This window comes from Poromitra crassiceps (genome assembly GCF_964638095.1).
Source record: "Poromitra crassiceps genome assembly, chromosome: 6".
In the NCBI taxonomy this organism is placed as follows: Eukaryota; Metazoa; Chordata; class Actinopteri; order Beryciformes; family Melamphaidae; genus Poromitra; species Poromitra crassiceps.
Window position 1 is genome coordinate 62,165,518 of NC_139627.1, and position 14,675 is coordinate 62,180,192.

Below are 14,675 nucleotides of genomic sequence, written 5' to 3' on the forward strand. Positions count from 1 at the left end.
ATCCCAGTAGTGGGTCACATTTCCAACCTAGCTGCAAAGTCTGGTTACTCTGGGCCATATAGTTGCTGACGTGCATACTGTTTTAGTGGAGAAGAAGAAGAAGCAGAAGAAGAAGAAGAAGAAAAATAATAATTGGAACAATTATAAATAGGGATCCATGTACTTCGTGCTTGGAAGGGGAAGCAGGAAGGGGCATACTCCTGGGGGAGGTGAGAGAGATAGGTGGGGGGCTAGGTTGTGTAGGGCTTTGTAGGAGAGCAGAAGGTTTTTATAGTCAGTCCGGTATTGAACAGGGAGCCAGTGGAGTTGAATGAGGACAGGGGTGATGTGGTCGGATGATTTAGTAGTGCATGTAATAATCCGGGCAGCCGAGTTCTGGATGATTTGGAGTCTGTTGAGCAGCTTGGTCGGAAGGCCAGAGAGAACAGCATTACAGTCATTTATCCAGGACGTATCAAATGCATGGACGAGGACTTCAGGACAGGGATGGGCAGAGTTTGGAGATGATGTGGATGTGGAAGAAAGCAGACCAGGTGATGTTTTTTATGTGTGGTGCAAGGAGAGGGTGCTGTCTAGAATGAAACGAGGCTATTGACTTGGCTGGAGAAGGGTACAGGGAAGCCATCGATGATTATGTTTGGGGCAGTGGTGACGGAGGATTTTACCCAGGGGGAAGAATATGAGTGGACCCAATACTGACCCCTGGGGGACACCCAGTGAAACGGCATATCACCTAGACCTGTGGTTCCCCAGGCTGACAAACTATTGTCTGTCAGAGAGATCAGATGGAAAAACAGGAAAGTCCAACACCAGTGATCCCGATGTTAGCTAGGCGCTCCAGCAGTAGTGGGTGGGAGATGGTATCAAAAACAGTGGAGAGCTCAAGGAGGATGAGGATGGTGAGTAGTCCAGAGCAGCTGCAGGGAGGAGGTCATTAGTGATTTTTACCAGGGCTGTTTCAGAACTGTGATTAGGGTGGAAACCGGATTGAAAGGGTTTGTAGAGGTTGTTCGAGTCGAGGTGGGACTGGAGTTGGGCGGCAACCAGCCTCTCAAGAGTTTTAGAAATGAAGGGAAGGTTGGAGATGGGTCAATGGACAGAGCTATCCCATTGTTTTTCGGCTCCCGCTTTGAGTTGAAGTGGTCGCCATCTTGATTTTTTGTCAGCAGAGTGGGAGGGAATGGGTTGAGTCCTTACGCACCTCACGTGAGATGGGGCTTTCCCAAAGCCGCAGCTCCACCTGCTATTGGTCCGTAAATGGTAAATGGACTGCATTTATATAGCGCTTTTATCCAAAGCACTTTACAATGTGCCTACATTCACCCATTCACACACCGAAGGCGGGAAGCTGCCACACAGGGTGCTGGGCTGCTGGCACAGCCATCAGGAGCAATTTGGGGTTCAGTGTCTTGCCCAAGGACATTTTGACATGCGGATTGGAGGAGCCGGGGATCGAACCACCGACCTTCTGATTACCGTAGTTTAGTTTACTCCAAACACGCGAGTTATATAAGAAATGCCCCCCCAACAGTTGTTATGAAAAGGTGAAATTAGCTATATAGACCAAAACCGCGTTAAGGCCCAGCCTGTAAAGATGCTTAAAAGTGGGGCATTTTAACATTAGGGTGAACGGGAACGAGCTGACTTCTGAGCCTTGCCTTAAGTGGCCATTCGAGCAATTACAGCTTTCGGGGTTACTTCCGCGTCCTCGTGGGAAAGGGGCAGAGCTTGCCCACTGGGGAGGAGTTGATTATTTGTGTGATTATAGGGGAAATGGATGGGAGACAGGCTTTGACAAGGGTAGTGGGGAGGGGATCAAGCTGAGAGGTGGTGGATTTGGTTTGCTTTATGGATGAGCTTAAAGGAGAATTCAGTCTTTTTACAACCTGAACTTCATTTTCATCTTTTTTTTAATTATTTTTAACTCACCCTGAAAATAAATTTTCCAAATCCATCCAGCCACGGCTTGAAACGGGAAATGTGGGCATGTGCAATGTGTGTATTTACCTACTATAAATGTATTTATTTTCTATTTAACCTTTATTTAACCAGGTAGGTCAGTTGAGAACCAGTTCTCATTTACAATGACGACCTGGCCAAGAGGCAGCATAAAAGGCAAATAGAAAACACATGGACATAAAGAAAAACATAGAAACAAATAATACAATTATACACGTCATACCAATCCTAAAAGAGTAATATTTAGAATATTTAAGGTGACATATTAAAAAGTAAATGGCTAAAAACAATAACGACATATATCAAAAAGCAGATGGCTAAAAGCAAGTGCAATGATCTTGTACTATTGATTGTAGTGAGTTTTTGAAAGAGGAGAGCGGAATGAATGAGTTAAGTTTTAAGGTCCGTTGCAGATGATTCCAGTCATCTGCAGCAGAAAACTGAAAAGAGGAACGACCAAAGGAGGAACGGGCTTTGGGTATGAGGAGATTGATGAAGCTACTGGAACGCAGACTGCGATTTGTGTTGTGGATATTAAGAAGTGACTGTAGATATGACGGGAGTTTTACCTATGAGAGTTTTGTAAATTAATAAAAACCAGTAAGTTTGTCTGCGAGAATGGAGTGAATGCCAGCAGAGAATAAAGGCAGCAGTGGTGAGTGTTAAATGAAGATCCAGTCACAAAGCGGATAGCAGCATGGTAAATAACATCCAGTTTGTGAAGGAGAGTTTTTGAGGCAAACCTGTAGGCTACATCACCATAATCCAGAATTGGGAGCACTGACATTTTAACCAGAAGCTGTTTTGCAGAATGTGTAAAGAAAGATTTGTTACGGTAAAGAAAACCAATAGCCTACGAGATTTGACCTTTGTGAGCAGTACATTTATGTGAGTTTCAAAAGAGAGTTTGCTGTCAAGCCAGATACCGAGATACTTGTAGCTTTCGACACAATCAATCTCCGAGCCATCCAAGGAGGACATTTTGAGGGGACACTCAAACCATGCATTTAGTTTTATTTGTGTTTAAAACTAAATGGAGACTGGAGAAAGCACGTTGGATGCTATTGAAACTGGCCTGCAATGAAGACAGTGCGGTAGTCAAGGAGGAAGTAGATGTATAAATAATGGTGTCATCAGCATATAGATGTACATGAGAATCACCTGCGGCAAGGGCAATATTATTAACATAAATATTAAATAGTGTAGGACCAAAATAAATAGCTTATTTTCTAACATGCAGCAATTCATATTGTTATTATATCATAGCGACAGCAAGATAATGCCAGCTGTAATTTACCTTGTTGCAGGAAGCCTGTTTGTTTACCCTGTCTGTCTGCTGTCTGTCACAAAAGCTCCTGTTCCTCCGCTCCTCCACATGTTATTCCAGCTCAAATAAATACGCGCGGCCATCAAATTCAACTGCATGACTGCATCATCCATGATCTCGAAGTCAAATAAATATCAGGCGTGTTTTTAGCATGCTAGGTTTATTGAGCTATAGCTATAGCTAGCTACTCTCCTCTGCCCCGGATGTGCTTCCAACTTGCCCTGTTGAGAAGTGCTTTCAACCTTTCAACTCGCCCTGTTGAGAAGCACATTCGGGGGCAGAGGTAGTCTCTTAAAATAGACTGTATCATCTACATCCGGCGAATGCAGCTATATACAGTCTGTACATTACACCCCCAGAACATGCACAAGGAAGTTGGGAAAAAAAACCTTCAGACTGGAAGGAAGTTCTACGGAATCCGACCAATCACGACACGCGAATTCGGCATATTGGATTCTGATTGGACTAATGAGTGGAAGACTCGCCTTTCTGCCGGCATATTGGATTCTGATTGGACTAATGAGCGGAAGACCCGCCTTTCTGCTTCCCATTCCGGTTGGTGCATGATTCTCCCCCACGAAGTACAGACGGTATGGCGGAAGCATTTGAAAATTGCGGAAGCCAACTCGTCTGTTCTAAGAGACTAGGGCAGAGGTAAACCCAGTAGCTAGCTATAGCTCAATAAAGTTAGCATGCTAAAAACACGCCTGATATTTATTTGATTTCGAGATCATGGACGATGCAGTTGAATTCGATGGCAGCGCGTATTTATTTGAGCTGGAATAACGTGGATCGTTTGGAGGAGCGGAGGAATGGGAGCTTTTGTGATGGACAGCAGACAGACTGGGTAAACAAACAGGCTTCCTGCAACAAGGTAAATTACAGCTGGCATTATCTTGCTGTCACTATGATATAACAATATGAATTGCTGCATGTTAGAAAATAAGCTATTTATAGTAGGTAAATAGACACATTGCACATGCCCGCATTCCCCATTTCAAGCCGTGGCTGGGCTCGTTATTGCGTTGTGGTGGATGGACTTGGAAAATTTATTTTCAGGGTGAGTTAAAAAATCATTAAAAAAGTTTTAAAAATAAGGTTCAGGTTGTAAAAAAAATGAATTATCCTTTAAAGATGGTGGATTCTGAAGCTGGGGTGAAGTTGGAGAGGGGGCTGAGTGGTTGGTCTGTGGAAATCATCCAGGGTGGGTCCACTGGTAATGTGTGTGTGTGTGTGTGTGTGTGTGTGGTGTACCCTGGCCATGCGTCTCCACTCTGGCATGAGAGCCTGACAGGGGCCACACCACGGAGCGTAGAAATCCACCGCCCAGATCTGCTCTTCAGCCCGACCTAGAACACAACACATAGATCCACATCACATCGAACCACAACACAGAGATCCACATCACATCGAACCACAACACATAGATCATATCACCAGCGGCTGGGAGTTTGTTGGAGAAAAGTTCTTGAGTGAGATTTGTTCTTACTTGAATATATTTATTAAAGGAAGGCTTTGCTGATTTTCAACCCGCTTTGTATCATTACAATGTGGGTAAATATATGCAGATGGGCAGCCTTTACCATCTCTTCATGTTTCCTGCACTGAGAGCTCTGCAGTTTATTCCAGGCACTTCTGTGTCAGAATGACACGTTTTGCAAAACAATAGATGTTCTGCTTGTGGGCGGCTGTTCCAACTACAGACTGCTTATTTTTTCTGTATGCACACATCCACGGCAAATCGCACCAAGAGCTTTAACAAGCATTAATGACCCATACCAGCTGGCGGGGGCGGAGTTTCTGCAGGCAGATGAAAGGGATTTTCTCGATGCAGAAAACATATAGAGAAGGTAAACACTGTCCATCTGCTTATATTACCGACATTATAATGATGCAAAGCGGGGTGAATATCGGCAAAGCCTGCCTTTTAAGTCAGAGTCTCCTAAGAGAAAGAGATGCAGGCAGCAGGATACATACAATTCTTAAAGTGCCGTGGTCTTTTAACTCATTCTCCAGCCATTGGCGTAATTGTGCGTCATTTAAGAGACAACGCTTGGCCGCCATTGACGCAAATGAGTGTCTTTTCACCGCCATGCGATAGATGGCGCTCTTGGCCACCTTATGAAGTGGTACCATACTCGACTCGTATATTCCTCCGCAAGACAGAGTTTTTTGCCGACAAAACCAGAAAGCGTTTTCAGCATGGATCTCCCTTCATGGAGGTAGAGCATAAAACACGTCCAGCCTGGATCCTCAAAGCGGTGCAAGAACATGTTTACCCCCCGGGCACGACTCGTGACAGACTGACAGTCACTCAGTGCTGGATGATTTATTTCACTAGAAACATGGTAAACACACACCAAACATTTCTCCTGTCACTTAGATTAGTAATCTCCTTTGTGAACCCTCACATAATGTAAATTTCAGCCATCAATTATGCCCCCAGAGTACCAGGAAGCACCAGACCTCCACACACCGAGTACCAGGAAGCACCAGACCTCCACACACAGAGTACCAGGAAGCACCAGACCATGGAGAACATGAGAGCGTAACCCGCCCACTGGTGAAGGTGGAGCGGAACGAGCCGGTGCTGAGTTCCGGTAAAAGATTCAGTCCCTAAACGCCGCACCATGAAGAGAGGACAGTGACACAGCAGCTGCCTGTCAATCAATACCCACAGGACAGAAGCCGCCACGATCGCATTACCAAAAAGGAAACACATCTGCTGACGTTATGTCAACTTAAACAACAGTTACTTTTCTTATAAATTGCTTCTTCTACAAAAGCCTGTCCCGTTCCCAGCATGATGTCAGATCCATGGACATTGCATGCGGCAGTGCATAGGGAGCACATGTTGTTAATTGACTGCAGTGTGCAGCAAGAAGCCTAAAGTGGACTTACCCTTTGTGTGCCTTCATGAAACCATGCAAGTCCCTTCACATGTCGTTTTAATGCTCATAGTTTTCAGTAACATTCATTATCTTTGTAATTATGGAGATAGCCTACTGACACTTCAGATTTCAACATTTTAACGGAGGCTTCTGTTGCGCAAAGCCGCATTGGCTTAATTATTTATTGGTTAATTGGCAGTTGCTTTTACATGCATCACCAACGACAGGAGCGAGAGAGGGGCGAGATAGATAGATAGAGGGAGAGAGCGAGGGCGGGGGCAAAGGGGCCGAGAGGGGTGGCTTTATGCATACGGCGCTGCCGATGTGCAAAAGTCCTTCATCATTCATCCAGGAATGTTTTCAAGGTGATTGCATTTGATTGTCTGCCCAATTCGGTGTCTATTTAAGTTATTTGGTTCCTTCTGGGAATCTTTTGCCTTGGATAAGGATTTCTCTGCTACTGTAACTGCATTGATTTTTTCAGTGCACAATCTACTGTGTGTTTTTCCTGTGTGTCAAGTCAAGTTTAATTGTATAGCCCTAATTCACAAGCATGTCTCAGAGGACTTCACAGAAAATATGTCTAGCTAAATCTAGCTGACACAACAGTAGCAATTACAGTAGTAATAATAACAAGATTGAACAATCATATGATAGAGAAAGGCAGAAAGAAAGGGAGAAAAGGGGGATGGAATGTGGGGGAGGAGAGAACAGGGAAAGGAGGAGATGGGGAGGGAACATGGGAATGTGGGGGAGGGGAGAGCAGGGCAAGGGAGGAGGTGGGGGGGAGCAATGGAGGGAGAGTGGGGGAGAGAGAGCAGGGAAAGGGAGGAGGTGGGGAGGGAGAGGGGGGGTGTGGGGGAGGAAGGAGCAGGGAAAGGGAGGAGGTGGGGAGCAGGGAATGTGGGGGAGGAGAGAGCAGGGAAAGGGAGGAGGTGGGGAGGGCGCAGGGGAAGGGGGAAGAACAGCAGAACAGATAGAATACTGTATACTGTGGCTAGGCGATATGGTCATGAATATTCACAGGGGACAGTCAAATTTAGCAGTCAGGTTATGTAATAATTTATCAGGCGAAAAGAGCCAATGAATAAGCAAGAAATTAATTGACATTTATCACCCAGCCCCAGGTCGCAACGGCACACTGGAACCAGCAGCAGAGCGGCCAGGCCAAATAAGCAACAATCTGACTACTCTAGCCATTAACCGGAACTAACTAGAACACAGGGAATCTAGCTAATCTATAGCCCAGTCTGCCCTGTCCTATTCTACTCTAGTCTGATTTTAGCCTGAACACTATAACAGGTCTCCAGCCTACAGTTAGGCTGTAGCTAATCTAACGCCTAACCTAAGCTATTCTAATTTACCGGCATCCCTCCAGTGATGGAGAGCACCGATGCCCCCACCCTGGCCCCTGCCCCCACACACATAAGGCGTGGGAGAGAAGGCCAGGCCGGGACACAGCGGAGCCCTCTCCACCCCCAGTGCGCGCAAGGAAACCTTTCCACCCCATGGATTGCCTCAGTGACTGGCTGAGGAGGAACCTTGTGTCTCCTGCATTATGTACAAAAGGCTGTATCCAAGCAGTAATTCTCAGTAATTTACTTAGGTTATCCTACATATTCACCTCCCAGACAGGTTCCAGAAGAAGAAAATGCTTTTAAATGAGCTGTTTGATAATACAACTGTTAATTAAATTGACAAATGAAAGACTGATTAATTAATGCTGATGATTTGCAAAATACAATTTAAAATTTGCCTTTTTATCCATTTTCATATTCTTGCTTATTCATTTTTATATTATTTGTTCTTTGCACAATTCATTTTCGACCTTACTTTACCATTGGAAAACTGTTTTACTTAAAGCACAAGTGTGCCACACTATACAGATTAAGTAGTAACTTGCTATAGACTACATGACGTCACGTGTTTCTAATTTCTACACCATACAGGTAATTTTCATAAAGGACCGTATGTTTTTTTATGTATATAAATGTCTGTTGGCTGGCCACACCGCCACTGTTGTCAAAAAGGCCCAACAGCGACTTACCGGACTCAGGCGCCTGAAGAAATTTGGGCTAAGGCCAGAAATCCTCAGGGACTTCTACAGAGGCACCATTGAAAGCCTGCTGACTGGCTGCTTCACCACCTGGTACGGGAACTGTACCACCATGGACCGCAGGGCGCTAAGAAGAGTGAGACGCGCGGCCCAGCACGTAACAGGATGTGAGCTGCCAGAACTGCAGGAACTGTATAACCAGCGGTGTCTCAGGAGGTCCCTGAAGATCATCAAAGACACAAACCATCCCCACAACAGCCTGTTCTCCCTGTTACCCTCAGGGAGGAGATACAGGGTCCCAAAAGCACGCACAAATCACTTGAGGGACAGTTTCTTCCCGCAGGCCACGAGACTCTTTAACATACACAAATAGTGTAGCAGCTAACATTACTTACTTTACATTGCAGTAAAACGCCACTGAATGACCAAATTGATTTAACTTTTAACCATTTCGAGTAACAGTGTTTCCATACGGACCCCCAGAGTTGGTTAGTTGTTTATAACGTGACTATATTTATAACATTTATAACATACTCCGGTTTCCGGTAATTCGGGTCTGAATACAGAGAAGAAGGTTTAAGGCTTTATCTAACGGTATCCACCTTATTTCTAGCTGCCATGATGCCTGATGGGTGCTTAGAATAGAATAAAATAGCCTTTATTGCCATTGCACAGTTCCCCATACAACAAAATTAAGAGTGCTTCAGCTGACAGTGCATTAAAATCAGACGTAAATAATTAAAAAACATTTAAGAAAAAAAAAAACCCAACAACAACAACAACATTAAGAACAGATAAGGACACTTATCTGCTTCTTCCGCTTCCGGTGTAATAGACTGTTTTACAGTCTATGGTTTTAACTTGACAAAAACGAACGGCTTCCAAACGGAGCAAATCACTAATCAGGTCCAGCTGGGCAAAAATCTTGTCGATAAATATCCCTTTAAGAGCGCAGTGCATTCATGGGTAATCGCCTACTGTGGCTAATATTAGCCGCTAGTTAGTTATGTTACAGGCAGTAAAACGCCACTGAAGGACCAAATTGACATCACTTTTAACAATTTCGGGCAAAACCGTTTCCACGTGGCTGGCTATATTTCTAACGTTCTATCTATCTATCTCTGCACACTGAGAATACTGGGAGGCGGGCCATAGCATGTCTGTCGATGATTTGATTCGACAGTTCTGGGCACTAGCGTTGGCGTGTTCCACCCCCAAATCGATTGTCTTCTGGCGCAAAGCGAGTGGCTTCTAGGACAAACAGGCTCTCTGAGCCACGCGCCACTAACGTTATTTTAGAGCAGCGCAGTAAATACAATATTCCTGGAACGCAAGTTTAACGAAACAGTTACATGTCCTCTGCATTCTACATCAAATAAAGACATTACTGTTTGTTTTATTTGGTATGTTACATACTTATTGGCCAAGTTATGTTCAATTCAGCCAGGGTACAAGGGAGTGTGTAAATTAGCATTAGCTAACTCCGGCATATTTACATGTTTTCGTATATAGAGGCTTCTGTATTTCTGAACATGTCCATTAATGTGCATTGTCCCGTCACAATAAACCAATAAAGTAAAGTAAGTAAGTGTAGGCGGCCATCTTTTCAAATCAAGTAGAATACCGTTTTAGGAAATGGCAAGCTGCAACAATAAGTCACGTTAAACCGGAACTTGTACCCACAATTATTTTTTACAGTGGGGCATTCAAAAATAAGGTGGATAGATAACATTAAATCGTCCGCCATGTTATAAACGTTAGCTGTATGGCATCTATATGTTATCTTCCGGTGGCGCTGCTCTGCTGCGACCCGGGCTGCCACACTGCTGCCTCGTCCTTGTTTGGTTGTTTTTAACACAGTTTTTAATTAATGTGTGTGATTGTGCACTAAATGCCTGAGTAGTGCTGCACGATGCTGTTTCTGGGGAAACTACCATCCGTTCTTTTAATCGTCTGGGGAGCTTATGCCGAAATGCCGCCCAACGCCAATATGTTGGGATACCAAGCAGTCGCCCCTACGCTACTCCCGAGATCAACTCCTTCTGCTTCGCCCCAGCACGGCCAACAGCACACCTCTTCCTCAGCTACCGAGGGAGCTGCAGGCTTGGACCCCGAGCCAATACGGTCGCCCACTGAGGAGGAGGAGACGCGGAGGGATGAGACAAAGGCTACGGAGAAGAGCAGACAGACCACCTCTGCCTTCTATGTTTCTCTGCAACGCCCGTTCATTGAAGAACAATATCGAGGAACTACGAGTCAACACCAGGTTCCAACACAAATACCGGGACTCGTGTCTGCTTGTTTTCACCGAGACCTGGCTACAGGAAGACGTTCCAGACTCACTCGTCGACCTAGAAGGCTTTTCTCTCGTGCGCGCTGACAGGGACTCAAACTCCAGGAAGAGTAAAGGAGGAGGCACCTGTGTCTTCATCAACCAGAAGTGGTGCTCTCAGTTCACCAGGAGGGAGGATCTTTGTACCCCCGACATTGAGCTCGTATGTTTAAGCCTCCGACCGTTTTATCTACCCCGTGAATTCGGGAACATTTTATTGTGTACTGTTTATATTCCACCGAGTGGCAACGCTGCTAAAGCAGCCATCGCTATAGCAGACTGTGTGCACAGACAATTAAAACGCACCCCCGAAGCACCTTGTTTCATTGCAGGTGATTTTAATCACTGTAAGCTTGAGGCTGCGCTGCCTGGATTCAAGCAGTATGTAAACTGCAATACAAGAGGAAAACGAATTCTGGACAAATGCTATGGCAATGTTAATGACGCCTACACGGCCAGGGCCAAACCCCCATTAGGCACCTCTGATCATAATGTTGTCCAGCTAATTCCGTGAAAAAGACAATTATGCGCACATCCAAAAAACTTACAGGTGCTGGACAAAAGGCAACTATAACAAAAAGATAAAGTCTGCACACTGAGGCTCCATCAATGGTTTTTTATTTGGTTTTGTCCAGCTAATTCCCACATATAAATCGCTGCTGAAAAGCAGCAAACCACAGATTAAAACTGTCCACGTCTGGAACGAAGACGGCATCGAAACTCTAATGGCTCATTTCCACCACATTTTACTGCCCTGCACAGCTTGTCACCAGTCGGCTCTACTCGTTTCGGCCCGATGGATGTTCTGCTTCGACCGCCGATCATCTGCCCCCGCCCACCCCCGCCCACAGCTGGTCGTCATAGCGTCATGTCCTCCGCCTATATAGACGAAGTAGGCTATAACATAACGTTACAATTAAATCCATCCACAGAACTTTTAAACTGTTTATGAAATACTGGTGCCTCTAAATGACCTACAGTGTACATGGGCGAATGTGACAATCGGCCAGGAGAATGGATATCACTTTGTTGTTAGTCAAACTCACATGCACGGACGGGAGAGGTGCAACAGAGTAGCCTCTACCCCGGCGGCCTCTCACCAGGCAAGACCGCGGCTTCACCAAAGACCCGCCTGCGGCCTAGCGGAGCGCTGCACTCAACTACAAGGGCTTCCTGACCAGCTGACTTTTTTCTCTCTCAAAACAATTGAAACCACCGCCACAATTTTATTTCACCAGAGGCGAAGGCAGCAACACAAAAGACATGGAAATAACATAACAGAAGAGAAGGTAAGCCCACTAAACTGGTATGCAGCATTGCATTGACAGTCAGTAGATAGACAGAGTAAACACGATTCTGCCTGACCAATCAGTCGTCAACAATGTTTTCACGTCACCGTATGGTACCGGGTTCACAGCCCTAGAACCACGACGAGGCAGGGACGAAAAGTAGCACAACTCAACCCCAACTCAACCCGGGCTGGGACCATTTATCGAGTCGAGCGGAGCGGGATCGTGCTAATACGGTGGAAATGGGCCATAAAAGGCTGCTTTTCCTGCACAAACTGGGACCTCTTTCATGGCCTGGGCCTTGAAGAGGCTACTGTCACTATTACTGATTATATCAAATTTTGCAGAGACAATGTGCTACCCCAAAAGTCAATAACTATGTACCCAAACAATAAATCTTATATTTAAAAATAAATTGAAGAGTGCATAGTTCAGAAGAGACTAGGATTTAAAAGCAAGGACCCTGTGGCCATGAGAAATATTCAAAAAGAGCTCAACCATAAATTAAGGGGGGCCAGGAGAAAAGAAAAAGAGAAATTTGAAACTCACTGTTCTTCTATGAACACAAAAAAGTTGTGGGACTCTATGAAGACCATGACAAACATGGCCCCTGCTAAAAGGTATCTTAGCTTCATTAACGAGGGGGGAAGGCCAACAAACTTAACACCTTTCACACCAGGTTTGAGACTGCTGACTGAAGGGTGGCCCTCCAGTCACTACATGCATTAGAGGCAGGACTAACAATCTCTCCTCTGGACCGGATGGCATCTCTGGACTTCTGCTGAGGTCATGCAGCAAGGAGCTGGCTGAGGCCTGGTGTCCAATTTACAAAAAGTCCTTGAACTCTCACACTGTTCCGTCCACCTGGAAAGACTCTATTGTTATTCCTGTTCCTAAGAAAGCTAGCTGCAAGGAAAATAATGACTTTCGCCCAGTGGCCTTAACTTTAGTTGGCACAGATGATGTGGCTTCAGCCATGGTCCATTTTATTTCCAAGCATCTAGAGAATGCTACCTCTTATGCTCGGCTTTTATTTGTTGATTTTAGTTCAGCATTTAATACGGTTCAGCCGCATTTTTTAATTGAGAAGTTGAATGGGCTCAATGTCCACCCTCTCCTTATTCATTGGTATTATTCTCTTTTAACCAACTGCACACAGCGAGTTAGTGTCAATGGCACTCTTTCTGAATCCAGAGCCCTGAGCACTGGAGCCCCTCAGGGAATAGTAAGCTCACCTGTGCTTTTAACCTGTACACTAATGAGTGCAGATGTTCCTATCCTAATAATCACATAATTAAATTCTCTGATGACACTGCCATCCTAGCTCTCATCAAGAATGATAGTGATCTATCTGACTATCACTCAGAAATCCAAAGGTTTGTAAAATGGTGCGATGATAATTATCTGATTTTAAATGTTAAAAAGACTGCAGAGATGGTGTTTGATCCCAGAAGCATCGGGGACCACAGGCTTGTGTTCATCCACGAGCAGCCCATCTCGCAGGTCTCCTCTTACAAGTATCTCGGGGTCTGCGTTGACCATGCGTAACCTGGAGCACCCACGTTGATAGTCTGTGCAGCAGACTACAACAACGCCTGCACTTTCTACGCCGCCTCAGAGTTCATGGTGTCGACAAGAAATGTATGTTACTTTTTTATCAGTCTGTTTTAGAGAGCCTTATTAGATACGGCATCACAGCTTGGTTCGGTAACCTATCTGTCCAACTTAAGTCCAAACTGGTCCGTCTGATGCACACGGCATGGAAGATTATAGGGGTGAAAGACCACTCATCCCTGCAGTCTATTTTTGAACAGGCCACTCTGAGGCAGGCTAACAGAATAGTTTCTGACCCCTCCCATGTTCTACATGCAGAGTATGAGATACTGCCCTCCGGGAGGAGGTTCAGGGTACCTCGCTGCCGATTAAACAGATTTAAAAATGATTTTATTCCCATTTCTATTAAACTGTTAAACAGCTGCAGATAAACGAATGTTCAATTATCGAATATCAAGACTTGTAACATAGCACAATCATATATATTTATATATATATTATAAGAAATGTATCATGAAATACTGCATTGCAGTGAGGTGAGGCAGGTCCTAAACCTGCTAAATAGCCGATACATCATGGAGGTGGCAGTATGAAAGCGCACTTGTTCTTTTCTTTTAAGTCGTTCTTGTGGTTTCTCCTTGCTTTTATTTCGCCATGGTTTTATGCTTCTATGTTTTTATGGCTTTATGGTTCTATGCTTTTATTTATTTTTATTTTTTATTATTTACATGATAGTGCAATAAGGGTCAGTGTAATATGGGCGGGTGCAATTTTTCTTGCCTAAACAGGCACCGCCTGTTCCACCCGGGTTCTGTGCAATGTCTTTGTTCAAATGCTACTATTGTCTTGCTGTCATGTAGTTGTTTTCCTTTGTTCGTATATGTTACTGGCGATGGATATGCTGTAATGCACTTTGTTGCCCAAGACAAATTTCCCCTCGGGGACAATAAAGTTTATCTGATCTGATCTGATCATGTGTGTGCTCATCTTATTTATTGTTATGTCTTGAATCGATTGATTGATGCCCGAGCTTCTGTCAGAGTAAAATGATTGATTGATGCCCGAGCTCCCCGACAGGTTTTGCCGGATACTTTATTGGCCAGACAAACTCTGTATTTTGTGTAACGTTGCACTTGGCTGTTGTATCCTGTGTGTATGTATATGTTCATGTGTGTATGTACAGGTGCAGCTCAAAAAATTAGAATAGCGTGAAAAAGTTCAATATTTTTTGTCACTCATTTCAGAAAGTGGAACTCATATATTATAC

At 44.6% G+C, this 14,675-nt stretch overlaps 1 protein-coding gene across 1 annotated transcript in view; it reads right to left on the reverse strand.

Annotated features, from left to right (window-relative positions):
• Positions 1 to 14,675, reverse strand: part of dnajc10 (DnaJ (Hsp40) homolog, subfamily C, member 10) — a 181,438-nt gene that overhangs the window by 35,253 nt on the left and 131,510 nt on the right. Inside the window, exon 20 of the mRNA XM_083638422.1 lies at positions 4,541 to 4,635. Within this exon, the coding sequence (XP_083494548.1) occupies positions 4,541 to 4,635 (95 nt within the window). The remainder of the gene's footprint in view (positions 1 to 4,540; positions 4,636 to 14,675) is intronic.